At 37.1% G+C, this 27,012-nt stretch overlaps 1 protein-coding gene across 1 annotated transcript; it reads right to left on the bottom strand.

The window, feature by feature from the left end:
* Positions 1-4,566: 4,566 nt before the first annotated feature.
* On the bottom strand, positions 4,567-26,662 carry LOC107554721 (protein FAM49B-like). Its single transcript, XM_016237318.1, has 4 exons — positions 26,563-26,662; positions 7,634-7,716; positions 5,424-5,545; positions 4,567-4,710 (listed from the first exon to the last, which is right to left on the bottom strand). The coding sequence occupies exons 2-4, from the start codon at positions 7,704-7,706 to the stop codon at positions 4,582-4,584; spliced, it is 324 nt and encodes a 107-aa protein (XP_016092804.1). The 5' UTR covers positions 7,707-7,716; positions 26,563-26,662; the 3' UTR covers positions 4,567-4,581.
* Positions 26,663-27,012: the final 350 nt, after the last annotated feature.

The raw sequence follows: 27,012 nt of genomic DNA, 5'->3' as shown, positions 1-27,012 counted from the left end.
CGGAGGCGGCTGCCGACGCCCGGCCTGCGCCCCCAGGAACCAATCATCCAGCCTCGAGCGTTCGGGAGAAGGCGGAGGCCTCCAGTGCAGCCCGACGCTCTCAGCGGCCCGGGAAAGCATAGCGGTCAGCTCTGGATCTGACTCGGGCAACGCCACTCTCCCTGACGGTGGCAGCGCAGCCGAATCCTCATCTCCAGAGCCTAGCTCGCCCTCCGATGCAGCGATCGACATCCTGTCATCCGCCTGTGCTCTGCACAAGATGTTGGACCCCGCCCTGTCCGAGGACCCAGCACACTCATCCGGGAACACCAGGTGGTGCGACATGCCAGAGGAATGAGAGACCCGCGGAGACGTACTCGATGGGGAAGCTCTCACCGTGATCCTCAGGTCTCCCTGATCATGAATCGAAGTAGCCCTCCGAGAACCTGAGGAGCTAGAGCAGGGCATGGCAAGGGGGATACCCCCCCCCATTTAATGAGGAGGTATCTAGACCGCAACGTCGCGATGGTCATGTTCCCGCACTGAGAACATGACTCATCCATGAGCGCTGCTTCAGCGTGCTGTAAGCCCAGGCACGAGACACAGCGATCATGACCATCAGATGAAGCCAGGAAGCGACCACATCCAGAAACGTAAGACGCCCGTCGCTCATGAAGCTCTTTTAGAAATTGCTCTTTTTTTGAAAAGGAAAAACACTCTTTTAGAGAGAGCGCTGAAGCGCCCAGGGGAGGTCGCGGCGAGACTGCAGAATGGCAGCTGCAGCTCGCCGAGGTTTCAGCAGCCTGGATGGCAACTCCCGCTGACACGCCGTAACACCAATGCCAGCTGTTTCCAAACACTCACGGAGATTCGTCTTGTAGAAGGCTCGGCTCCGAAGCGAAAAGCTGATGTGCGAAACACGCACGCCAACTGTCATTGGCTTGTTTAGTTTACACTCAAAGGGGATTGGGCTCTCGGGCAAGATCCCAATTCGTCAGTTACAACTGAGAACATGAACAACGTAGAACGTGACTGACTGAAAGGGAACCAAGGGTTCCCAAACTTTTGAAGTGGGTTATTTTAATAATTTCAGCTATTTTTTTTGTCTTGTGGACTATAAGTAAACATCTTTTATGTAAAATATCTTACTCAGGACTAGGGCTGTGCAATATTGAAGAAAAATATTCGATATGCGATACGATAATGCTTAAAGTGCCACATGCTCAGATGAAACAGTTTTACTCAGCTGTTGCTGAGTCAGTTCTGTGAACTTCTATAACTATCTTGTGTCATATATACATATATATACAGTATATGGTTATTTGTATGTATGTATGCATGCATGTATGTATGTACCAAGAGTTCCTGTAAAACCACAACAAATTCCTTGTGTATGTGCACACTTAAGTGGTGAATAAAGCTAATTCTGATTCTGATTCTAATAAGAAAGCACCCCTACAACAACTTCTGAAAGTGAACGGTAAGTGTTTTACTCGAGCATTACATAAAAATGTCATTTTAACATTAGTGTAATCATTTTAACATGAGTTTAGGAACTGAATAATAAAAAGGAAAAATAAAACACTGCTTAGTATTTACTCTTTGAATTCAATATGAACTGATTCTTATTTAAGCTACAAAAGTTATTTAGGTAAGAGCAGTGAGCGATTTTCTCTGTGTCTTTTGTTCATGGCCCCAAATATTGCAAGCTGCAATTTGCGATATGTACATTTGCGATATTTAGATAATTTTGATATATTGCACAGCCCTACTCAGGAGAGTACTAAATAAAAAAATAACATGTATTTTGTATGATCCCTCTTATTTTGTTAAAATTATTCACATTTTCACAGATTCTGCAAGGGGTTCCCAAACTTTCGCATGCCACTATATTAATAACATATTGGCTGTTCATTACTACTTATAAAGCACATATTCTGCATGACATTATTCTGCATTCCTAATCCTACCCAATACCTAAACTTAACAACTACCTTACTAACTATTAATAAGAAGCAATTTAGTAGTTTATTAAGGCAAAAGTCATAGTTAACGGGTTGTTAATAGCAAGAATTGGACCTTAAAATAAAGTGTGACCCTTATTTCTTTAATATGATTTTATTGTGAATCTTTCACGAACCTGACACTCTGCTCTGCAAGTCTGTCCTTGTCTAGAGACACGGACAGACTCATCAGAACACAGCAGCATGCATCTTTCACGCTGTTAATATAATTATAACACCACTGACACCCAAAGGCTCAAACTTTGACTTAATATGCACAGATAGGTTCGTCGTCAGTCGAGAACACTACATGCCAAGTGATCAGTGTAGTTAAGCGAAGCATATCAGGCATGAGAGCTTGCGCCAAAAGCCGATTTAGTGTTCTGGAGCGGAAAGCGCGGGAAAGCAAGATGACCCAGTTCGGTGAATTACATAATATACGGCAGACGCCTGGCCTGCACTCATTGACTATGTACAACTCACTATGTCAACTATGTCAACTACCTGTATTGGCAAGGGGGCGTGAAGTTTCCGGACCACGTGCACTACAGTAGTTGGTTAACGAATCACAACACACTGGGCCAGCTAACCAATCTTAGCCCGATTGTGTATTTCTGAGGGAGGGGCTGCATAGAACCAGGAACTCAAGAGACTGTTTGTGACGAGAATGGAAACAACGGTGTAGAATAAAGGTAAAATATGTGAAAATAATGTGATTTTTTAAAAATGAAGCATGAACATGTTACACTGCACCCTATAAACACTTTCCCCATGAGCTGATTCGCTACACAAGCCTTCGAAAAAAAATGAACCCTTTAAGGGCTCCCTGCAGTTTCCCGCCTAAAATAAGAGCTTGATGAGCGTTTCTCTATTTGGTTGTGTTGTAAGTATTTGCAGCTCGTTTCTTTATTAGTTTGTTTTGTAAGTATTTGCAGCGTGTTTCTTTATTTGTTTGTGTTGTGAGCATTTGCACCGTGTTTTTGTATTTGGTTGTGTTGTGAGTATTTGCAGCACATGCACTCTTAAACTGATGAAGATTTTTCTTCATTTGCTGGTGCTTTTTCTATCTGCATGTGTTTTCTGAAGTTGCAGCGCATTGCGCTCTCTGCCACCATAACATACAGACTACTTCCAAATTACTTATGGTGCTGTCTAGATACTCCGATCGATCGGCATCGGCCGATAATCACATTTTATGACTCGATCGGTACTCCCTACACTTGGCCGATCTCATGAACCGATCGCAATTTGATGACGTCAACTAGGGATGCACCGGTATCGGGCCCGATACTGAGCACTTGTACTCGTACTCATTAAAATGCCCCGATATCAAACGCCGATACCACACAGCATGTGATAAGTGCTATATTCAGACAAAGAAACACCGACAACAGAACAACAGTTGAGAGTTATTAGAGATTTTCGTATTAGTTAATTTTTAACAGCAGATTCAGTGACGTTAGAGCTGATCTGCGCCTCACTGCACACGTCTGTGGCGCGTTACGGCTCCACGGTAACCGGAGCTGATCACGGCTGCTAGTCAGTGCTTGTGTTTATGCAGTGGCACGTTTCTGAAGCGGCTCTCCGCGCTGCTTGGCTAAAAATAGTCTTTTGTGAGTTGTCACAGCGTGGAGGACGGAACAAAACCTTGTCGGAGTCATAAGGGGTAATGGTAACAACACGCTGATCGTGGGCTGTTTTTAAATTAACATTTATTATAAAACAAAATATCTTCTTTGGCCATATTAGCCTACTCAATAGCATTAACACATCTTTTCATCTTTTCAAACTTTATCTGGAATGTCACCATTTCTGTCACTGCAACTTCCCGATCAGGCGAACGAACACACACACACACACACACACACACACACACACTCACAAACGCTGCTTTATCAGGCATATAACATGCAAGATGAAATGAAAATGACATCGAAAATGTTCTAAAGATAGTCTTCCTTCAGAAATAAAGTGTTATATAAAAAAAACGGGCCTCGTTTTGATTTTTAAACGTGCAGTACATGCTCATGTTTATTCAACGAAGCCTTTTGGAAAATCGGTCAATTTTGATATTGTGGCGAGCGCCACAAATAAATAAATGTATGGGAAACACATCCCACAGCACAACCACCTGAGATCAACTTCAGTCTACTCATCACCTTAACTTTAACTACGTTTGTAGCCGGCGCCATAGCCAGACTGACAAACAAACACAGACCAGAAATTAACTTCAAGCCAGGTGCGTGCACCTGATGAAACCATCTATATTTTTTACTGAATTATAATTATATAATATTATATTATATAAGTCTATATAAAGCTTGTAGCATCAGAATCGGCATCGGCCGATCACCATGACAAGAAATTGGTACTCCGTATTGGCTGCAAAAATCCTGATCGGAGCATCCCTAGTGCTGTCTTTTTATTTTTAGGATTCTGCCCCCATTCACTTTCACAATACGGAAAAGAGCAGCATGGACATTCTGCTAAATATATCCTTTTGCGTTCCATAGAAAAATCATTCAGGTTGGGAATGACATCAATGTGAGTAAAAAATGCCAAAATGTTCATTTAAAAGGTTTCTGCATAACTACTTCTCCTATGAAAAACAGGGTAATGTACCTAATCTCTGTGAAAATTCGTAGAACTTCTTTAGTTTGCCTACTAGTGGCACCACAGCAGCCCACGCCTGGTCTTGTAATGCCTCATCATTAGGGCTCTGGATTGCCTGAAAAAACAAACACAACATCTTAATAATAAAACATCTGGCGAGTTATAAACAACATTCCCACAAGTCTAAATGGAACATATTATTTTATGACCGTATGAGGTTGTGTTATAATTATGTATGTGAGATGAGGTTTTTAAATGATGTGCCCATGAGGGTGGCAATTTGAGGATGTAAATGATGTCAAATCCAAGCACACAAGAGGTTTGAAGGTTTATTCATTATGTTGTTCCATTATGACACTGGGCAGAACATCTAGTCAGTGTTTTTTCTTTCCACCTCAGTGTGCCTTTGAATTTCCAAATACATGAGGCTCATTAAAATAATTACTGAGTGTGCTGACATAAAAAAAGGAATGCACCGCGTTCTTTTGAGTGAGAAAAAAGAAATAAAAGAAAAATTCACTTTCATTCTGCAGAAGACGCCAGTCCATGGCAACTGTATCCGTATAGCAACAGTATCCGTGGCAACAAGATTATCAATCACTCTGACACTCACTCATACCAAGGCGTGATTGAGCAGAGCAGAGAATTTCAAATCATATGAACATACTACGAGATGTTTTAAAGCCACTGATATTATTCCTTCAACTAATTTTTGTGTGAATTAATGTACACACTGTAAAGAGTCAACTTTGCATGTACAACTTTATAAGTGCATACACATAAGTCAAACATCAGCAGACATCTGTTATCTTGAGAGTGTGCCTGTACCTCTCGTATCTCTTGGCCCGCGCCTTTATATTCCTGTAGTTCGTCAAGTATTCCCAGTGCATCCTTCAGGACCACATCCACTTCGTCCCACGTTTCCTGCTCTGCTTCTGTTGGCTGGGCATCTGAAGGCAGAGAGAGTGGGTCTTTAATCAAAAGGTCTTTCAAGGTCACATTTAGTCAGTGTCTGACACATTAAAAGCGAACATACTGTACATATGCAAATCACGAACAGGTATTAGAGCTTTATACCTTACAGAATGAGGCAAGATTAAAATGAAAGAAAGAACAAAGAAAACAGAGTATTTGGTAATACGTTGTATATTATATTGTGTGTGTGCTGATACTATGGGCAAATTCTACTATTACTACAGAATGCTCTGCAGAATGCAGAGTACTACAGAATGCAGAGTGCTCTGAAGGAAGGGCATTACTGTATAAGTACTCTTTTAAACATTCCATTCATCAAAGAATCCAGAAAAAAAAGTATCTTGGTTTTCACAAAAATATTAAGCAGCTCAACATTTTCAACATTCATAATAATAATAAATGTAAATGAGCAGCAGATCAGCATATTAGAATTATTTCTGAAGGATCATGTGATACTGAAGACTGGAGTAATGGCTGCTGAAAATTCAGCTATGACATCTTCGAAATAAATTACATATTAAATTATAATAAAACAGAAAACAAGCATTTTAAATTGTTATATCATTTCACAATATTACTTTTTATTTATACAATATTACTTGATGTATTTTTGATCAAATAAATGTAGCATTGATGAGAAACATCAAACTAACCCTAAACTAATCATCACACTTCCATTTTATTTTGTTATTAATGTAACCTTAATAACAATGCAGTAAAATTCGTATTTATGAATAATTGCTGGGGCAATTAAATGTTTGTGTTAAATATTACTTTGTGCAGTTTTTTTTTTTTTTAAGTTTACTTCAATTTCTAAAAACCATTGCATTTTGTTTATTAAAAAAATAACACCCTGGTTAATTTGAACTACAAATTATGTTGTTGATGTGACCAATGTAAATATACTTCATTAGCAGACCTTTTATTAATACCTTTTACTCTACTAGTAGTATCTTATATACACTTAAATTATAAGTACACTTATATAATTTGGACTTGGAACTTGAACTTTGGATATACACAGTCCAAACTTGACATCACTATCAGATGATTGTTGTGCAATTCAGAGGCCATGCAGACTTCTGCTGAACATCTTCATTTGTGTTCCAAATCAAACTGGTTTGGAGTGACAAGAGAGTGAGCAAATGATGACTAAATTCAATTTTTGGGGTGAATTACTCACTGGGGATCTTAAAGCGTATTTTAGTCAATCCTCCACAGTTGAGCCTGTTTCATATGTTTAAAAGGCAAAGAGCGGAGTTTAAAATGGTGGAAACTTTAGGCCCACATCTAAAAAAGAAACCTCAATGAGACACTGGCAGCTGTTAACTACAGCTGGCTTCAAATGCAATTTAAGAAATTAAGGGCCACCTCCTTAATTTCCAGCATTCAGATGCCATAGATTAAGAGTGCAATGATCTCTCAGCTTTTTAATCCATCTATGTTTTCGTATTGATACAGTAGTTCCTGTTCCAGTGCTCCAGTCTCTAGCACTCCCGCCCTCTTTATTAGTGTTACATAACTCTTGAGCAGACACTATAGGAATTTTTATTATATGTGTGCGACCGATGAGCCATGAATGAGTCAATGGATTGGGTGACTCCATATCGCCACCTGCCTTTCTTCAAAGGAACGACTATATGACTAAAAATGGAGACAAACATGGTAGGATGAAAATGTTCTGTGGACAAGGGTAATAAAAGCCAGGAAACTGTTATTTTCCACTGTCTTCTTTTCTTTGGTTCATTCACCTTCCTTCGCTTTGGAGAGTTTTTGGGTTCAAACAAATGAGATGGTAGCAGATTGTGTGTGGTTCATGAACTAGTCTCCAAGGGAAAGGAGTTTAAGATAGTATCAAGAAGACCCAAAAGGGGAACTGGCATTTTTTACAAGTTGACCGGGTATTGACCTACACCAAGTCTCCCAGAATCCCAGTTCTCAAACATACCAAAAAGGACACGTGAGATGCTAAATAAGTGCATTTTGAGGTAAGCTTGGAGAATGAAGGATTGTTTACAGCTAATAAATGAAAGAAATCAATGGAAAGAGGAGAAGTATCTCACTTTCAAAATCGAGGAAGAAGTTGGGCTCTTGTTCAAGATCTGTGCATGTCAAAACTTTAAGGAGGTTCCCCATGACAATGTACCTAAAGGGAAAAAGAAAGACAGAGTTAAGTCACATATTTTGAACAGAAATCCTAAATCTGATGGTCCGATCCAGGTTGGGCAGCACTTAACAGCCTTACTTTGATTCTATCATGGCACTAATCTCCCCCGTTATCAGTCAAGAAACCATCGCCCTTCCAACCACCAGTCAACGCTCCTTCCCTTTACCCCACAGCTTCCACTCTCCAGACGCAGTGGTTTTCCTGTGCAGGGCCTTGGGTCGACCAGATGTCACTACTGTAACCCCCCTCCTTCAGCACACACACAGAGTTACGGGAATCCCTGTGCTTTGGTGGCCAGTGCCAACCGTGCATGTCATGCCTTCTGCTCACGTTCAGTTCCCTATTGAGGGGCCCCAAGCTTTCAAAGTCAAGATTTAGGAAGTAGTGTTTTTAGATGTAAAAACAGCCCTATAAAACCATTAATTCTCTTGGGATAACTGAGACTACTGGGTTTAACATTTTGTGTTTGCAAAACATGAATAACAGTACACATGAGTGAAGTACAGAAGCAAGGCCAAACTATCCTTTCAAACAGCAAAATCGTGGATGGAAAACTCACATTCCCAAGATATTCAATAGAGGGGTCATTTCACAAAGAGCATGCATGGTAAGCGGCTTGTTCAAAAACAGTTTTTGTGATGGTGTCACAACCATGGGCTCATTAATTAATGATTAATTAGTATTCAGCAGCTTGGACTACTCTGATGAACAATAGTGTAAGCAACACCGCCTCGGACCATGGTCGAAAAAGAAAATGAAAAGACGGAACAACAGCAAATAACTTGAGACAACAGCAACAATAAATGCCTGTGTTGACGAGCGCACCAACTTTCTGGTGCACAAGTTGAGCACCTGTGTCCCCCATGCTATCAACTGGAGTGTACTGTGAAAGGCTATGTATTCAGCTGTACGCATGTGCTAAGTAAACGCAAAACTAAAGCACACTTTGGGCTTTAGGATGACGTCCCAAAGAGTGTAAACAACAGTTAAACAGTCCAGCACAGTAACTTCACTCAGTTGACTCAATCAATGGTGTGAGTTTCAGAATTAACTGTTAGCACCAATGGAAAATGGGGGAGTATTTGGGAAACCTGCTTAGAAGTGTCATTGTATTTGCAACTACTCTTGGTGATGCAGGTTAAGCTATGACTAACATGGAAAGTTGATTGCCAATGCTACAGATCTGTACAATATTGCTCCAATTAGGGTTTGGCAAAAAATCAAATGCGATTTTCATGCAAATCTTGTCAGTAAAGCCGCTTCTGGTGATTAGTAGTAAAACTACTCTGTGTAGTAAATGCCGCTCCATCTGAAAGCACGTGCTGGAGATTTACTACTATTCACCAGAAGCGGATTTACTGACGAGATGCGCATGAAAATCGCATTTGATTGTTTGCACAGCCCTAGCTCCAATACATTTCAAATGATAAAAAACGACTTTTTAAGCCTATCTGTGAGAAAATCAACTATAAAAGAAAGATTCTGAGAAAACACACGGAAGGTGAAAAAAACATCCTTCCTCCAATGCATACCAGGCTCCTTCAACACAGCCACCTGACATCAAACCCGATAAACACTGTTAGCTGATGGGAAAATGCCTCCACCACAACTCTCAAATGGCATTTCTCTGTATAAAAGCAGTTTTTACCAAGAACTGCACTGGTCTGAAGGAAAGTTTTTTTTCTATGAGTGTCAGGAGAGGAGCTGTACACATTTACCAAATGCACAGTTCAGCTGCAGATAACCGATTAAAAATTTCAACTAAACAGAAGAAAAATACGTAAAACAAAAAATTAAAAAATGTTATGCTTAATTTATTTAGAAACAAAACTGAATTTTAATGACAACCATAACATAAAAATAATTGCCAATATATTATTGGTATTTTAAATGCATTAAAGCCAATAACCAATTTAAGAGAAATAATATTATATAATATAATATAATAGCACTTTTAGGTGTAAATTGCCATCTTTGCCTACCTGTTTATCTATACACACACACACACACACACACACAAAACTGGAAGAGATTTAGGCCTATACAATGCCTTGACTAATCTGCAATTCTTTCACAGCCTGTCGTAAAGGTATCTGCATAATACAAACAACTGAACAAAAAAGACTGAACAACACAAAAAGACTGGGTTGTGTTTACTTTTACTAATGTTGGTTTCGAGTCAACCTAAGTCGAGTCCAATTCGACGATCTATTATTTATTACTATCTTAACATTGTTTTAACCTTTACAACTAAAAAACGCAATATCCATTTAAATGTAACTAAAGCAAACCTCTATTGCATCTTGCCATTTTGATATTTGATTAATAATTAGTGTCCTGTAACAGAAGTTATGGCTGAATTGATTTATGTATTGAGACATATTTCAGAGTAAAACAGGTTTTAGAATGTGAAAAATTAAAGGGCGGGACTTGACTTTAAAGTAAATGTATAAATTCAAAGGTGGGGGTAAAGGAGTATGTTTCTTGGTGAATGGGACCTTAAGAGCAGAAAATGCACCTTTTATCTATTTTGAATGAAATCTTATTCTATTGATCAGTGTTTGAAGTTGAACCATTAAAGAAGAAACTGCATTTTAATTTCTGGGTTAAAAAAACTAAAAATGACTGGACGCCAAAGTACACGGACCCCTTAGACAGGGCATTTTGAATTTTTTCTTGGATGAAAATGAGGCTGTGAGGGATAAACCAACCTAGTCTGTACAATGGCACACACTGTGTATAAAAGCCCTACATATACTTTCCATAAGTCACAGCCAACTCACACCCGTTTTATTTTTTAATGCATTTATAGTTACATTAATTACAATAAATTACATCATGTAAGGAATAATTGATGACGGGCCGTTGAATTATTAGAAAATAATGCACACCCAAGGTGATTTTGGACCCATAAAAACTATTGCCGCAAAGAAACTGCCACTAATACAAAAGCAAAAAACAATAAACTAATGTAATAAAACATTCTCAAGCTTAACTGAAGGCAAGTAAACACTCCAAGTATTACTTACAAGCTAAATGATAAATAAATATATTACTCAAAAATACAAATTAAATAGTCCTATAACTTGTTTCGCTTCGGTTTCAGTTTTTATAACCATTACACTATGTGTAAGTTGTTGTTTTTTAGCATGTGTCTTCGGCAGTGTTATTTTTTAGGATTACTGATAAACTACTAACAAATACTATTTGATTTGTATTATTTGTATTTGTTATTGATTTTAATTTTAGTTAAATTATGTCTGAATTTATTATGTCTGTATAGGTCTTTTATTAAGTTTTTAGTTTTCTTCAACAAACTAAATGGAAATGAAATAATATATATATTGAACTTATAAATGTGTATGTATATATATATATATATATATAGAGAGAGAGAGAGAGAGAGAGAGAGAGATAGAGAGAGATATAGAGATAGAGAGATATAGAGAGATATTTATTTATATATAGATATGTGTGTGTGTGTGTGAGGTTGTACATACACATATGTAGTTGTTTTTTTGGTGTTTGGCTTAGTGTTATGTTAGAATCATTATTATACTCTTATACCTTTTGTTCTTTAATATTTTGAATTGTTTTTAGCTTTATTTTTTGCTTTTCATTTAAATGTTAAGTTTTGAAATTTTGTTTTTAATTTTTATTTAATCTCTTTATTTTTAAAATGTGTATAGGTAGTATTTATAAAGTTTTAGCTTTTAGTTTTGGATTTGTTTTTAATTGTTTTAATACTACAATTGATTGCTTCTGTTGTCCTCATTTGTAAGTCGCTTTGGATAAAAGCTTCTGATAAATGACTAAATAAATAAAAATAGTTTTTTAGTTTTTTCAGTAGTAAAGGCTTCTACAGAATTAGCCTACTACAGACATTTCGTGAAGTAATAAATATTAAAATAATCTTCACTGTATACAATACATTAAATATAGATAATTCTTATTAAAGTTAATAAGTGATTCAGTCAAGAGCAGTGAGTGATTTTCTCCTTTTCTTTTGTTTGATTAACACTTGATTCACTTAAGACAAAACCGACTGCAGTCTCCAAGACGGGCATTTTGACAACTTTTCGTGTAAGTGTGTAGCAATAACAGAACTTAAGAGAACTTAAGCGAAAGTTCGAAAGTTATTCTGTGAGCGTGCTTTCGGTCTGTGAGCGCAGAAACCCGTCTGCTTTCAAGTACTGGACAACACTTAAAAACACATGCAAATACTGAATATCAATTTTGTGATAATGCATTGAGTCAGTGACATTTCCGTCAACGGTCCGTGGACTCGGACATATTTTCCGAGTCAAGTCAGGGTAAAAATGCATCAGAGTCCATGACAAATCCGAGTCCTTTAGAAAAAAATTGTACTCAAGACCGGACTCGAGTCCGAGTCCGAGTCCCCAAACTCTAACTTTCACCTAGTACAAAAGATAAAAGAGGAGAGTAAACAAGAGGGAAAGGGTCAATCTAGGCCATAACAACAGCAGCGTGCTGTGCATTCCTGTGCCTCTGGCGGGAAGAGTGATGAGTGTAAGAACACACACATAAGCATACAGGCGGCTAGATGTAGGTCACAGACATGAGTGTGTATGTGTGTGTGAATGGGTGTTATATAATCTAGCTGATGATCTAGCTGCAGATCTAGACAGCATGAGACAAACAGTCACTCCTATAGTACATACACATACATGTGCAGGTGCACATAAATGTAAAAATCAAAGTATAAAAATAACTAATTGTTTTTTTGTTTTTGTTTTGAGTCAACAAGGGATATTGGCAGTTGGTTTATGTAATTGGTTAGTATGTGATGAGTCATACACAGTACATTTTCTTAACTAACATCCAAGATTTCAGGTTAAGCATAAAAGGGAAAACTCACAATTTCATTAAAATTTTTTTAATTTAATTAAAAAAAATATATTAAAAAAAAATCAATCAATACAGTGAAGTGCAATACAATGACCAAAGACAAGACGAAAGATTTTACAATAACTATATATAAAAAAAGTTATATTCTTGTGATATACTGAATTCTAAAGCTTTTTGCCTATTCCATGCTTTCATTACAATAATGTCTGAGTTTGCTTACTTTTATTTAATTTATTAACTACTATATTAAAAATAAATAATTCAAATTAATATTATTATGTAATTAACACTGATAATATTTTGATTAATTAAATGGCATGTCATGTAATTAATTTCATTATTAAAGGGGTCATATGATGCGATTTCAATTTTTCCTTTCTCTTTGGAGTGTTACAAGCTCTTGGTGCATAAAGAAGATCTGTAAAGTTGCAAAGACTAAAGTCTCAAATTCAAAGAGATATTCTTTATAAAAGTTGAGAGTCAACCACACCTACCTAAAACGGCTTGTTCTAACACGCCCCCACATGTCTACGTTACGATGTGGAAAGATTTGCATAACGCCGCCCAAATGTTCAGGCAAAGAAAGAAGGCGTAACTTTTATTCTCGCTGTAGTATTGTTGCTGCCACTGCCGCCATGTCGTGAAGGTGCTGTGTGTTTGTGTTCTGTGTTTCGTTGTGAAAGCGAAACTACTTTGTTTGGCCTTCTAAAAGAGGACGATATCCGCTTTGTCATGCCTGGAGCTGATCCTTGCTGGTCGCTGAGGAAATACATTAACTTCGAGCTGTGGATCGCTGGATCGGCTTTCACCGTGTACAAAGCGGAGTCCAGCCTGGAGTCGTCACATGTGGTTGCCGCAAGCCCGGCCGTCGCTCACTCTAGCCGGCCGCCGCTAACTCTAGCCCCTGGCCTCCGCTCACTCTAGGCCGCCGTGTGTGACGCTGTGTTTCGTTGTGAAAGCGAAACTACTTTGTTTGGCCTTCCAAAAGAGGACACGACTAGAAATCAGTGGTTAAGTTGTATTTACAACACTGTTCCAGAACAGTTTAACCCAAATATTCCGATGTGTGCAGCGCATTTTAAGGAGGACTGTTTCCTGATCCTGGTAGAGTAGACTGCAATGCCAGCTGTTCTGACTCACAGACTGTAAGTATGTTTTTATATATAAAGAATTTGCCACTGACGATTCGAACGTGAGTTTTGAGCAGTGTAGAGTAGCGTTTGTAGTTTGTAATTTCTCCGATCACAAATGCAGACATGGTTTTATGTTTACGCGGCGCAGCGCGATGCAATACAATGTGTAAAAAGACAGTAGAAGTCATTATAATCCGTAATTATGTCCCCACTGGATGCAACAAATGCCTCGTTTATAATGGGTTTGAATGTTTTTGTCTCGTCGCTCCGGCCGGGACAAGGTATCACAATATGGCAAGGGGCGTAACATTTCCGTCACACGCTTGAGATTACAGGAAAAATATTTTTAATTATCATTATATTATTTTTAGTTTAACATGGCACATCACGTGACACAGCCGAAACGGCTTGAAATTTCCTGTCAGCTATTCGTGTACGTCTGAACTGGGAACATGGAAGAGAGCTTGAGAGGATGTATGCAGAGTGACAGGACACAGGCTGCTGACAGGTGAAAAGTTGAGACATGAACAGGTAGACAGGTGAACAGGACGACAGAGACAGAGAGTGTCTGGAAGCTGAGACAAAGAGACAATGGGTGTGAGAGATTTGACGAGGAGGGACACTGGTGAGGTTGAAGTCAGGGGAGCGTCTGTGCACGAGGGTCTCAAACAGGTACAGGGACCATACATGGAAGTTTCTGACGGTAAACCAATGATCAAAAGCACTCTAACCCATAATGACAGAAGCAAGGCTCGCTCGAACCAGCGTACTCTAACTGATTCAGACATTCACACTTTACAAAAGAGACATGGACACATGGTGAGGGGCAGTGACAGGTTAAAGCCACACTGAGGATCATGTGGAGGTCAATGCTTAGCAAAGCTCAGGATTAGAGTTCAAGGTCAGTGGCGTGAATCGATTACCAACCTCACAAAACAACTGCTGAAGTAGTGCAAAATAACAGATTTTTGCTTCGGCTTGCTTGCAAAGGTGGCATTTGGTCTAAGTTGTTAGACGTGCAAGAGGGAGTTACAGACCGTGTTAACTTTATGGACAATCAAAAACAACAAAACCACAGAAAAATCCCAGAGAAATCTGAAGCGCCATGAAATCCAAATTCACATTATAATAGTTTAAAACTACAATATAATATAAAATGAACAGTCTGTGTAAATATACCAATAAATGAAGCTTCTGAAAACACTGATCCGGCTACATTGTTTCTTTAAAAGTTCTGTTTAATAAATTCAAGTCAAGAGTAAAAAAAAATGCATTTAGCATAATAATGTGGTAAATTGATCTAAATTTAAACTATATAAATGCCTTTCAATACTTTACAATAATACCGTATTTACTGTATTTTGATCTAATAAATGCAGCCGTAGTAAGAGAGGTCTTTCAAAATCATAAAAAAAAGCTTACTGACCTTAAACTTTTGAACCTAGCAATGACCCACAATACCCTTCTATCCATAGCAAAGAATGCGTGAAAAACACTCAGAACACTTTAACAACCACAAATCAACATATTGTCACCGTTCCATGGTACAAAAGAATTATGGTGGCAAGTTTTGCATGGGTAACATGGACGGACTGACAGACAGATAGTATAATAATGCTTTTTGCACTAGATTTACTGTTTATACTCATCCACTGTTGGAAAGTTACTTAGAATACATGTGACCTAAATCCAAGTCATACCAATGATGTACAGTACTGCTGCCAAGTGCCCCAACCCTAAATCCCACCCAGCACTCCCTCCAACCATTAGGGGGTCATTCCAAGGACGGCCATCTCAAAAATCCAATTTGACACGATCATATTTCTTAAAAAAAAAAAAATACAAAAATGAAAGCTACCTTAGATACAAAACATTTATTATTATAAGGTTCAATGTCTTTTCCATTTATGTCATTATTATAGGAACACGTGATCGAGGTGTATGAATTAGGAACTAATAAGATCCCTTTATAAAAATGAAAATAAAACAGTGAAAAGTGGAGAACATTTATCAAGGTCCTAATATCTCCTCATGACGACAACAACAGGCTATGTGGGCCAAACTGAGACAAGAGTGAAGATTATATTAGGAACAGTGCATTTGCCTCTCAGCTTCATTCACAGCAGTCCCAAAGGGTGAAGGCGAGCTCCCCGTACGAGCGCTTTCCGAAAGAGAGAGACTCTGACCTGGTTGTTTTCTTTTCGAAGCCTCCTACTGGGAGATTGCGTGCTGGAGGAGAGGAGTTACGATGGGATTCTGGAGAAGGTGGGGGCAAAGGGGGGCTTGTCTAAGCCCGCTGGGCACTTACGATTCACTACTGCATTGTGATTGGCTGCACACAAGTTCTTTTGCACTCTACTGTATCCATGGAGTTGAAAAACCTGGTGCTACCAAAAACACACTGACAGCCAATGAGAAAGCGAATGGCGAGGCGGAGGGGAGGATGAGGGCACTGGAGCAGTAGTCCGACTTAAGAGCTTGTGTATGAATATATGAATAGCGATGAGGTAATGCACCAAAAATGCACAACTAGTGCAACAGCGACACGCTGATTAATCACGGAATTCTGCAAATAACTGACATTCCAGTCTTAGGATGCATAAATACATACAATTAATTGTACAAATTAACATGTTAAAATACTATTTATAATTATTAAACTATTATATATATATAATAATTGTTTGTGGAATAATGTGTGTAAATAATTGTATAAAATGATGATAATTTTATGTAATATAGAATGAATGTCATGAGAATATTAAATGAATAATTCATATGGATTTAAAATAATTGCATAATGAACTGTGATGAAAATAATTTAATGAGCGAGTGAATTAGTGTGTATTTTCATGTGCACGCTTATTTGAGTGAGTGGATGCAATAATCCAGTTATGTATGTGGTGAAGTATGCGCAGAATTGAAGCTAATGAAAGAATATCGCCAGAAGAGCGACACTTAACATAGCAGCCTTGTCTAAAATCTAATTTACAGAGGCTTAGCCAATGATTTATACAATTCAGCCTTCACAACGCACATTTATTGACTATCATTTTCCAAATGCCAAGCGTGCACCTGTGATATATCTGTTAATGTATGCTGAAGAATGAGTAATGTGTGTGTGCATGTGATACATCATGCAGTGTCACTCTTACGCAGCATCACTTACATCCTTGTCTGCAGTTTTAACTTGACCTAAATTTCCCAGGGCGTGCCGCCATATCGCATTAGCCAACTATAGCTGTGTTCTGATTTCACCCCAGCCCTTTGAAACCCACCAAAATGAACAGAATATGGGGGTGCAGATGCCCTTTATCCACCCCCAAAACTTGCATGACCTGCTTGACCAAACCCATCCTAGCATTAAATGTGTTAAATAAAACGAAGGAATCAGAAGGGTGATAAAAGAGGGAAGAGGAAGCGTGCGTTTGTTTGTGATTTGTAGCTCCACCCACACTGGTCACACTGGCGTAAACAGCCGCTTTAATGCCCTCTTTAAACATGTTGTGGCAAAAATCAAAACAAATTGCTGGATAAGCCAATGAGGTTGCAGCGCATTTGTGGGATGTCAGCTATTGGTGCGTCCTGGTGCTATTGGTGTAACTGCAACAAACAACACTGTCAAATGACAACCGCGACATTTGTAGCTTTGACGTCATCTGCACTGACAAACAGTGGCACGCAAACAGCACAGAGTTACTGATGATCACTTACAATTGTTATCATTTAAAACATTTGCATAAGTCTCAAGTAGGTGGTGGTGCATGGTGATAACCGGAGGTTCAGAGTAGGATTTTTGGTTAATCTCTCCTACAATAGGACCTCTTAGGCAGCACTGTACCTCTCACGATCAAAGCCAGAAACCATGGCAACCGAATATCATAAGCCAAAACAGGGCACCTCATCTGAAAATGTTGGGAGAAGGAATTTTAAGCCACCCCGTTCCAAGTGTTCAAAGTCTGTTTAATCGACAAACATGCGTCACTTCCATTTCTGAAGCTGCCGTGATTACGATAGTCTTTCAAAGGTCCTTTTCTGTAAAGTCAAGCCTCAAATGAGTTACACCAAAAGAAAGAAAACTGAGAGACAGAACTTGATGCATCCCGCCTCATAACATCCATGTCCGCATCGTAAAACAGCAGAATTGGAAAGAATTCATGTGACTTGGTGTCCTTCTTCACTGTGAAGGTCTTTAAGATCTGAGAATGTAATCTGGTACAAGACAAGCACAGGAAGTTTAGTCTCTGCATACAGATTAAGACACTTTCTCAGCCTGAAAATGAAGTTTGTGTGTGTGTGAGAAATACAATGTCAGACCCCTTTTCTAGACACCAATGTCCTTTTATCATTGGATAACTCACCACAACTAAATAATCAAACATCTTTTGACATTGCTTGGTGTGTTATTACTTGACATTTAAAAAAAGAGCCAATGCTCGTTTCTGTTTCTTTCATTTTCTTAATTCAGAGAAAGTGTGTGGCAGTCAGGAGAGCTGTTAATGCAGAGTATGAGGGGTGGGGCACTGTCAAACTGAGATGGGATTTTTGGGGGTATGCATGGCACAAGGTGGATTTGTGCTAAAAGGCTTGAGTTCCTTTTTTAGGCACAGAGCACCCTCTGCTGACAGCAAGGAAGGTGTGTGCAGAGGGCCACTCCCTATTCTCTGGGTAATAAAAAATGCAATCAATCAAAATCAATCAATAAACTAAAATAAATAAATTAAGACTTAAAATAAAATTAATAAATACAATTAAATTAAATTTAAAAAAGGCCCCAGCATTCCTGTGATCCTAAAAGGGGGAAAAAATGTAATTATTAAATTATATTAAAATAAAATTGACATATAAAAACATTATTTACATTTACATTTTTTAATGCTTGCAATCTGAGATGCTTAGATAGGCTCCAGCATCTTTGTCACCCTACAAAGGCCAAGCGGTTGTGAAAACAATAAAACAATAAAATAAAATAAACCATCTCAGAAATGTAATATACTGTATATTGCAATTCATATTTTACATCCAGAAATAATCCAAAATCCCTATTCTTGGAGAGACATAAATGTAATAATGAGGTTAAAAAAAAGGGTAAAGTTAAAAGATATTAAAAAAAATTTTTTAATTTGCAGAGGGCCACTCCCTATTCTCTGGGTAATAAAAAATGCAATCAATCAAAATCAATCAATAAACTAAAATAAATAAATTAAGACTTAAAATAAAATTAATAAATACAATTAAATTAAATTTAAAAAAGGCCCCAGCATTCCTGTGATCCTAAAAGGGGGAAAAAATTTAATTATTAAATTATATTAAAATAAAATTGACATATAAAAACATTATTTACATTTACATTTTTTAATGCTTGCAATCTGAGATGCTTAGATAGGCTCCAGCATCTTTGTCACCCTACAAAGGCCAAGCGGTTGTGAAAACAATAAAACAATAAAATAAAATAAACCATCTCAGAAATGTAATATACTGTATATTGCAATTCATATTTTACATCCAGAAATAATCCAAAATCCCTATTCTTGGAGAGACATAAATGTAATAATGAGGTTAAAAAAAAGGGTAAAGTTAAAAGATATTAAAAAAAAAATGTTAATTCATTTTACATATTACCCATGGGGAAATGATAAAGCGGGTACACTGAGATCAGTAGCAATGTATCAAGATCAACAAAGTAAGCAGCACTATTTACCAGCACTGTTTTCACTACAGAGACGGAAGGATGGCTTTATAAAACTTTATAAAAGACAGGTCGATGGAGAATGATTTTGACATTTATACAGCAGGGCAATGACACGTCAGTAAAATGCCTGTGGTATGCATGGGTGGGAGGTAAGTGCAGTGTATACATGACACAGTAAATGAAAGGGGAGCTAACCCAATGAATATTTAACTAATCCTTCCACTCCCTTCAGCTGCATCAACATGTCTCAGAGCAGGCACTGACTGACTCACAAAACACACTGCCATCCTTCTCATACTTAAAAGAGGTCTCAGATCTCTAGGCAGTGGCTGTGTCTGCTCTCTCAGCACCGATTTACCTTGTGTCATCATGTCTTAAAAGGGCAACTGTAGCTAAAGGTCCATGAATAAGTAAAACACAAGTCCATCCACATTCAAACTGTAATATGCATATTTAGCTTTGGTGTCATTTAGTTATCGGCTTCATAGTAATTTATTGATTTGGGGCAAGATAACTATTATTTTAAAATTTATTTATTTATTCTCATCATAAATTTAGGTGCCTACCCCAGAATCACCATACGGCATTGTTTCTTGCATCTGACATAAGAACTAATGCCTTCAAGATCCTCAGACAAGCAACATCCATACAGTGATTCAGATAGGATTCAGTCCAATCTATCTATCAGACAATATTTGTTCAGAAATGAATATATAACATCATGAAACACATTCACAACTTTGACAATGACAATAACTTTGCAAATGGTGCCACCTGCTGTACAAAATAAGCAATCACTTTAACACAATTCAACATCACCAAAGTATAATACACCAAATATGCATTACATCAACCACTACTGACATTTTCTTCTAGAAATACCATGGAAGCCAAAATAAACTAAATCAAACTTAATGTGTTTTGTTTCAGCTGCAATAGACTTTAAACAGAGCATATTTACAGTAGATTCAATAATCGATTTTCCCCTGCTGGCAAAACCATGAACCATATCCAGAGAATATTAGTGATTTGAGATGGGATCTTTACTATTATTAAAAAGCAAGCAAGAAAGCAAGCAAGCAAGAACACAGACACCAGATAGCAATGCATTAACAAGGAGTCAAAACTAGTGGTCGACCGATATTGTTTTTTTGACAGCCAATGTCGATGCCGATATCTTGGAAAGCATGGTGTCCGATGGCCGATATAAAGCCGATATAATTTTATTCATTTTAATTAATATTTAAGAAATTTGAAATCATTTGAAAATGTAATAAAAAAATAAATGTGTTAAATAAACATACTTATACTTTAGATGACAAGTAGTTTCACATATAAATAAATATTTAATGAAAATATATAACAGTGGGCAAATGCATAAAGCGCAGCATAATTTAAAATCACTAGTTTAAAGTTTGTCGATCGCGCGTCTCCAGTGAAGCTGAACTCTCCTCCTCTCAGCATTCAATTCGCATGGACCGATCGTCACACAGAGAACACGCGATCATGCAGGATACACACACACACTTCAAAAGATCTCACAACTGGACCCGACTAAGTTTGCAAGGTTTTTGAAATTGAATGTTTATTAGACATTCAAAGATTTGTTTAAATTATATAAATGCGTAATTGCTGAATGCTGATGGCAAAGAAGAAAGTATTATAATGTTTGCCTTTCTATTACTAATAATATAAAAGCAGTCGTTATAATACTTTTTGTATACATTTTAATTCCTTTGTTTAACCATTCTATCTGATTATTAGACATACTTCTATCCGTATTTAGACAGAACTGTTAACGACAACGGCGAACAAGAGGGAGAATGAGCACTGTGTGCCCAAGCGCTGACATTCTCCGCGCCGTCAATATAAAAGTCCCGCCTCGAACGCATCGGCCAAACAGGAAAACTTTATGAAAACTATGCCAAAATGCCAAATATCGGCCGATATATCGGCCTTGGCGATATATCGATCGACCACTAGTCAAAACACCTTATTAGTAACCACAGAGATGTACCTGGCAACCACCCACAGCACCCTATTTGTGGCAGTATTCACTGTGCTTCTACAACTATTGGCATATTCTAGCTATACTTTTCTATTCTATTCTAATTTCTACACTTTTTGACCAATTAAATAATTCCTATCTAGAAACTATTACATTACCACTTAAAAGAGTTAGTTCACCCAAAAATGGAAATTCTGTCATTAATTACTTACCCTCATGTCGTTCTAAACCCGTAAAACCTGTGTTCATCTTCAGAACACAAATTAAGATATTTTTGATGAATTCTGAGAGCTTTCTGACCCTCCCATAGACAACAATGTAATTACCATGATCAAGGTCCAGAAACGTAGCAAGGAGATCAGTAAAATAATCCATGTGACATCAGAGGTTCATCCGTAATTTTACGAAGCTACGAGAATACTTTTTGAATGCAAAGAAAACAAAAATAACGACTTTATTCAACAATTCGTCTCCTCCGCGTCACCCTGATGCCATTTTGGAGAGTATCCACTGAACCTAAACAGTGTATGCTATTCTGTCAGCTGCGTCACGCGGATACACTGTATCGAATTATTTTTGTTTTCTTTGCGTACAAGAAGTATTCTTGTAGCTTCGTAAAATTACGGTTGAACCCCTGATGTCACATGGATTATTTTACCGATCTCCTTGCTACGTTTCTGGACCTTGATCTTGGTAATTACATTGCTGTCTATGGGAGGGTCAGAGAGCTCTCAGAATTCATCAAAAATATCTTAATTTGTGTTCTGAAGATGAACGAAGGTCTTACGGGTTTAGAACGACATGAGGGTGAGTAATTAATGACAGAATTCTCATTTTTGGGTGAACTATCCCTTTAAAAGTCTGGGGTCAGTAAAATTAGATCAGATCTAATTAGCTAGGAATATTGGATCCAGTCTTTTCACCAGATCCCGTCAGGACTCAGAAGATATCCAATTTGTTTGGTATCCAAAATTGTTGGTAGAGTTTTGTCTGATTCCCAAAAATAGTAATTAGTAGCTGTAGTTAGTAACATAATCCATTACATTACACATTTTAAGCGATATAATAGACTACTTTTTGATTACTTTTAGATTACTTCTGTCTAACAATAAAAATACAAAGAGAATGAAAATATATTCCTTTCGTTGTTATTAAAATCATGAAGTGCATTAAACATTACATCAATGTTTCCCAAACTGGCATCTGTAAAGAAACTGCAGGGGGTTTGTGAGTTTAATGAAAAGAGAATATTTAATTAAATCATACAATTTTTTTAATTCAAATAAATCAATTTAAAACAACTATCAAAATAAAACGCTTACTAAAAATCATGAAATATTCTATTTGCTTACCTGCATGTCATGTGACAAATAACCAATGTCAAAGAACCTTGAACATGCAAAAGTGTTATTAATTAACTTATTACTTTAAAATCTCAGGGGGACTTCAAGTTAATATATTAGATAAAAGAGGTTTAGCTGGCAAAAAAAAGTGTGGGGATTCCTGCTTTATTTGAAAAGAAAAATCATGTGATTTTGTGCATTTTAATGTTTGAAAGACAAAAGCCTTCCTAAGACAAAGACTTGTGTGAATATGTAATCATGTAATCAATAAAGAAGTAACTGTAGACTCATTTCAAGTATTTTAAAATGCATACATAATATAATATAATATAATCTAACAAGTACTTAATTTTGGGATTATGTAACATGTAATCAGTTACTACCCAGCACTGTTTGTCTATTTGTCTTTAGTAACTAAAAGTCTTCTATTATCCTGAGATAACAGAAGAAGCCGAGGAAAACCAGAAGACGAATTGATGTTCATAAAAAAAGGAGAAGGGTTTATTGAATGATCTTATTTACATATCTTTGACTGAACAGCACTTATGCTCACCAAGGTTGCATTTACTAAATCAAAAATACAGTAAAACTGTAATATTACAATTTAAAAACAACTGGTTTCTATTTCAACATGTAATTTATTCCTGTATTTAATTTATTCCAGTAGCCATTGCTCTGGTCTTCAGTGTCACATGATCCTTCAGATATTATTTCTTTTTATCACCAACGTAAAAAAAACAAAAACAGGTGTGACTTCATTTTATGTTATTTTTGGGATTCATTAATGAACAGAAAATTCAAAAGAACAGTATTTATTTAAAACAGAAATGTCATTACTGACATTTTTGATCAATGCATCCTCGCTGAAAATAAATTCTTTCAAACTACTTTTCCATGACCTTTATTCCAGGCTTTTGAAATCCTCTGGACTGTAGGAATGCTGGTCAACGCATCAGTGTAGTTATAACCAGAATTAGTATTCACATGAGAAAAGAGGATTGTTTTTCAGTTTAAATAATTTTTTTAAATAACCAGTTATCCAGTAACTCATCTCTAGACAATATGCAGACAGACATACTGTAACTGTTCTGAAGCTTTGAACTGACAGTCTAACTGATACTTCCAGACAATAGTCAGGCATTAATCGTACAGTTATTCTAACAACAAATAGCTCAGAGCAATCATGTAAATCCTATTAAAGTAGTGAATCCTCTTGTAGAGGCAGTTTTCAAGATTACCAGACAGTGGCAGCATTGGCTGATATGCAGGGGGAGGGGCTGACACTGTTCAAGATGACCTCAGGCTCCACTGCTAGACACATATAATCCATCCTTGCCTCCCGAAAGTACAAGGCGTTTTCATTGGCTCCCAGCCTCAAGATTTGGAATAATCCAAATGCATCTCCTGTAGTGCACAACATCAAGACCTGGCATAATGAAACTGTGTGATTTCACGCACTAGGTTTCCTCTTACAGATAGCTTTCAGATGTAAAGGGTGTGTTCACAACCTCAAAGTCAGCAATTATGTGTGCAGCAGCTTGTCAAGATATCCATGGAAACAAAAGCAAAAATAAATATGGGAGGCTAGGGGCGGGAAATAATAAAAAAAATGAAAATAAAATAAATTGGTGGAAAAAGACGCAAGCAAAAAAAGTGGAAAAAGCAAAAGGGTGGAGGTGTGTCGTCATGTAAATGACACATGCTGTACAGGGAAATTTACATCACAATTAAACACAACAAGGCCCTAATAATCCCCCTTTTTATCAAAGCATTCTAAGCATTCCTGCCCATCCGACTAAAGACGCACACATTCAGTACCCACTGCACGCTCTGAGAGGAAAGACAAAACAGCTATTTGCTTGGCATTAGACTCCCCTCCATCATGCTAATAAATGGGGCCACCTTCTGCAAACTCTGACCCTTTGATTACATAATACACCATCCCTGAGGAACAGGAAGCTGCATTACTCAAACCCTCTTTATGTCCCACAATGCCATTCACTTTCACAGTAACCATGTTACACAATCTGGGCTCACATCTCTGCAGGATAAAATGCAAAGCAAGATGTTTTCTCTTTTTAACTTCGCTTAAAACATTGTTATGCTATTTTAGTATAATTTACATACTAATATAAGTTTTTATATTTGGAATTGATTTTTATATTTTATATATTATTTTGATTTGAGCTTTTATTTTTGTATTATTTTCTGTTTTCATTTCGTCATTTCTGGTAACGGTTTAAATATTTTTTATTGTTATTTCATAAAATATATTGTTTTTGTTCATTTTCATCTCCGTTTTAGTTATTTCAGTATATTTTCAAACTGAGAAATAAATGAGAAATGTTGCTTTGGCAACTAAATGAAAATAAGTTTAAGTATATTTCTTTTATTTCAGTCAACGTTTATATGATTTTAAGTAATGACAATGTTTCTTTTTATGGTTTTAGTTTTAATTAACTATAATAACCCTGGCTTGAAACAACACTGACATAACTACATATGTCATCAACTGCTGGGAAAACAGCACTGCTTTCTCAGATGTATTTTAGACTATAAAGTTGAGGATGATCAAGTATAAGTGTACAAAAAATATACTGCATCAAGTAAATCATAAAACAATAAACAAACAAAATTGTTTGGCATTTGTGTCTGAGGCTTAAACGAAAGAATTCAAAGCTTATCTCGACGTTCAAACCAATCACAAATGCTAAGACGGATGATAAACACAAAGACTGCTTTGCACCTGCAACACATCAACAGCCATAAGGGCAGGAAGACTCCACATACCAGAAAACACTGGACCAAGAATGTCCCACACCCCAATCCAGCAGCTCAGAGCAGAATCACACGAGAGCTTGAGCTCACCAGCACACTCAGACTGCTGCACTGACAAGAGAATCATTGCTAAGATATTAGGGGAATGCAAAAAAAGGAAGTGATTTTGGACAACTGGACTACGGTGACATTCTGCTGTGAAAGTTTTGGAAGTCTGCAATTCACTCACTGAATACATTTTACAATAAAAACGTTGAAATGTAATTCTGCGAATAGAAACTTTTCATTCATTTTCACATTTTATTTTAATCATCACAGCCATAATCGACTGTTTCATTATGCAGGGGCAATTTTTACCCCTTTATCTTGAAATTGTGTGGCATCATTTGCCCCCATTCATTTCCAACCCTGGCAAGTATACTTATAATGTAATAAAATATTTATATTTCATCAAAGAACCCTGAGAAGAAAAAAAAAGTTTAATGGTGTTCACAAAAATATTGATAAGAAATGTTTCTTGAGCTCCAAATCAGCTTTGGCATCACATGAGTAAATTACATTTTAAAACATTAAAATAATGGTTATAAAAATGGTAATACTATTTTACAATATTACCATTTTACTGTATTTTGGATCGAATAATTGCAGCCTTTGTGAACATTAAATAATTATTTCAGAAAAATCTTACCAAACCCAAATATCTGAATGGTAGTGTATATAATATTTTACAAAACTAAAATCCTATTGAAATCTTTTCCAACATTTACAGGGGAAAAAATACTAATTTTCATGATATGACCTATTTAAATTAGTTCTGGTAGTGGTAGCATAGTTACATGTTGACTTGCAGAAGAACTGACTTCTTAGGCTATAACTTTCCTTGAAAAATCTGTATGAATACACAAGTTTTAATAAAACAATGACTTCACAACAGTTCATACAGTAAAACAACTGCACAGTAGTTGTAATTGTTGAGCTGTGATTGTGTGTGGAGATGCTTACCAGCAGAAAAGCAGAGGAGGTGACAGAAGGGAGGCCTATCCAGGCACTTGCCAAGGTCGCAATCCTACAGAAATACTAACAATCTGAAAAGAGAGAAGAGAAAGAGTTTTCATAACAACAACTCAAAATAAGAAAATGTCAAATGTGATATCACTGATTGCGTGTGCTTTTAAACAGCATTTCCCTGTTTCAATTCCTCTTCACATTTATCCTATCTTTAAAGTCTTTCTCCCCATAATTTCACAATTCAAATTCCAGAAATAAGCTTTAACACACTAAAGCCTTCTCACAACGTAATCACTCAGTGCATGTTAAGTTCCTAAATTCAAACTTGCTTTAGACTTCCTTCGGTTTCACGTGGGCCTGTTATACCACACTGCACACTAACCCGAATCGTTGGTCCATTACCACAGAAACAAACAGTGTGTCAAAGTCATCAAAACAACTACT

Source organism: Sinocyclocheilus grahami, unplaced genomic scaffold, assembly GCF_001515645.1.
Source record: "Sinocyclocheilus grahami isolate Dianchi unplaced genomic scaffold, SAMN03320097.WGS_v1.1 scaffold511.1, whole genome shotgun sequence".
Classification (NCBI taxonomy): Eukaryota; Metazoa; Chordata; class Actinopteri; order Cypriniformes; family Cyprinidae; genus Sinocyclocheilus; species Sinocyclocheilus grahami.
Note: the sequence above shows the minus strand (reverse complement) of the source record. Positions and strands in the feature narration are given on the sequence as shown.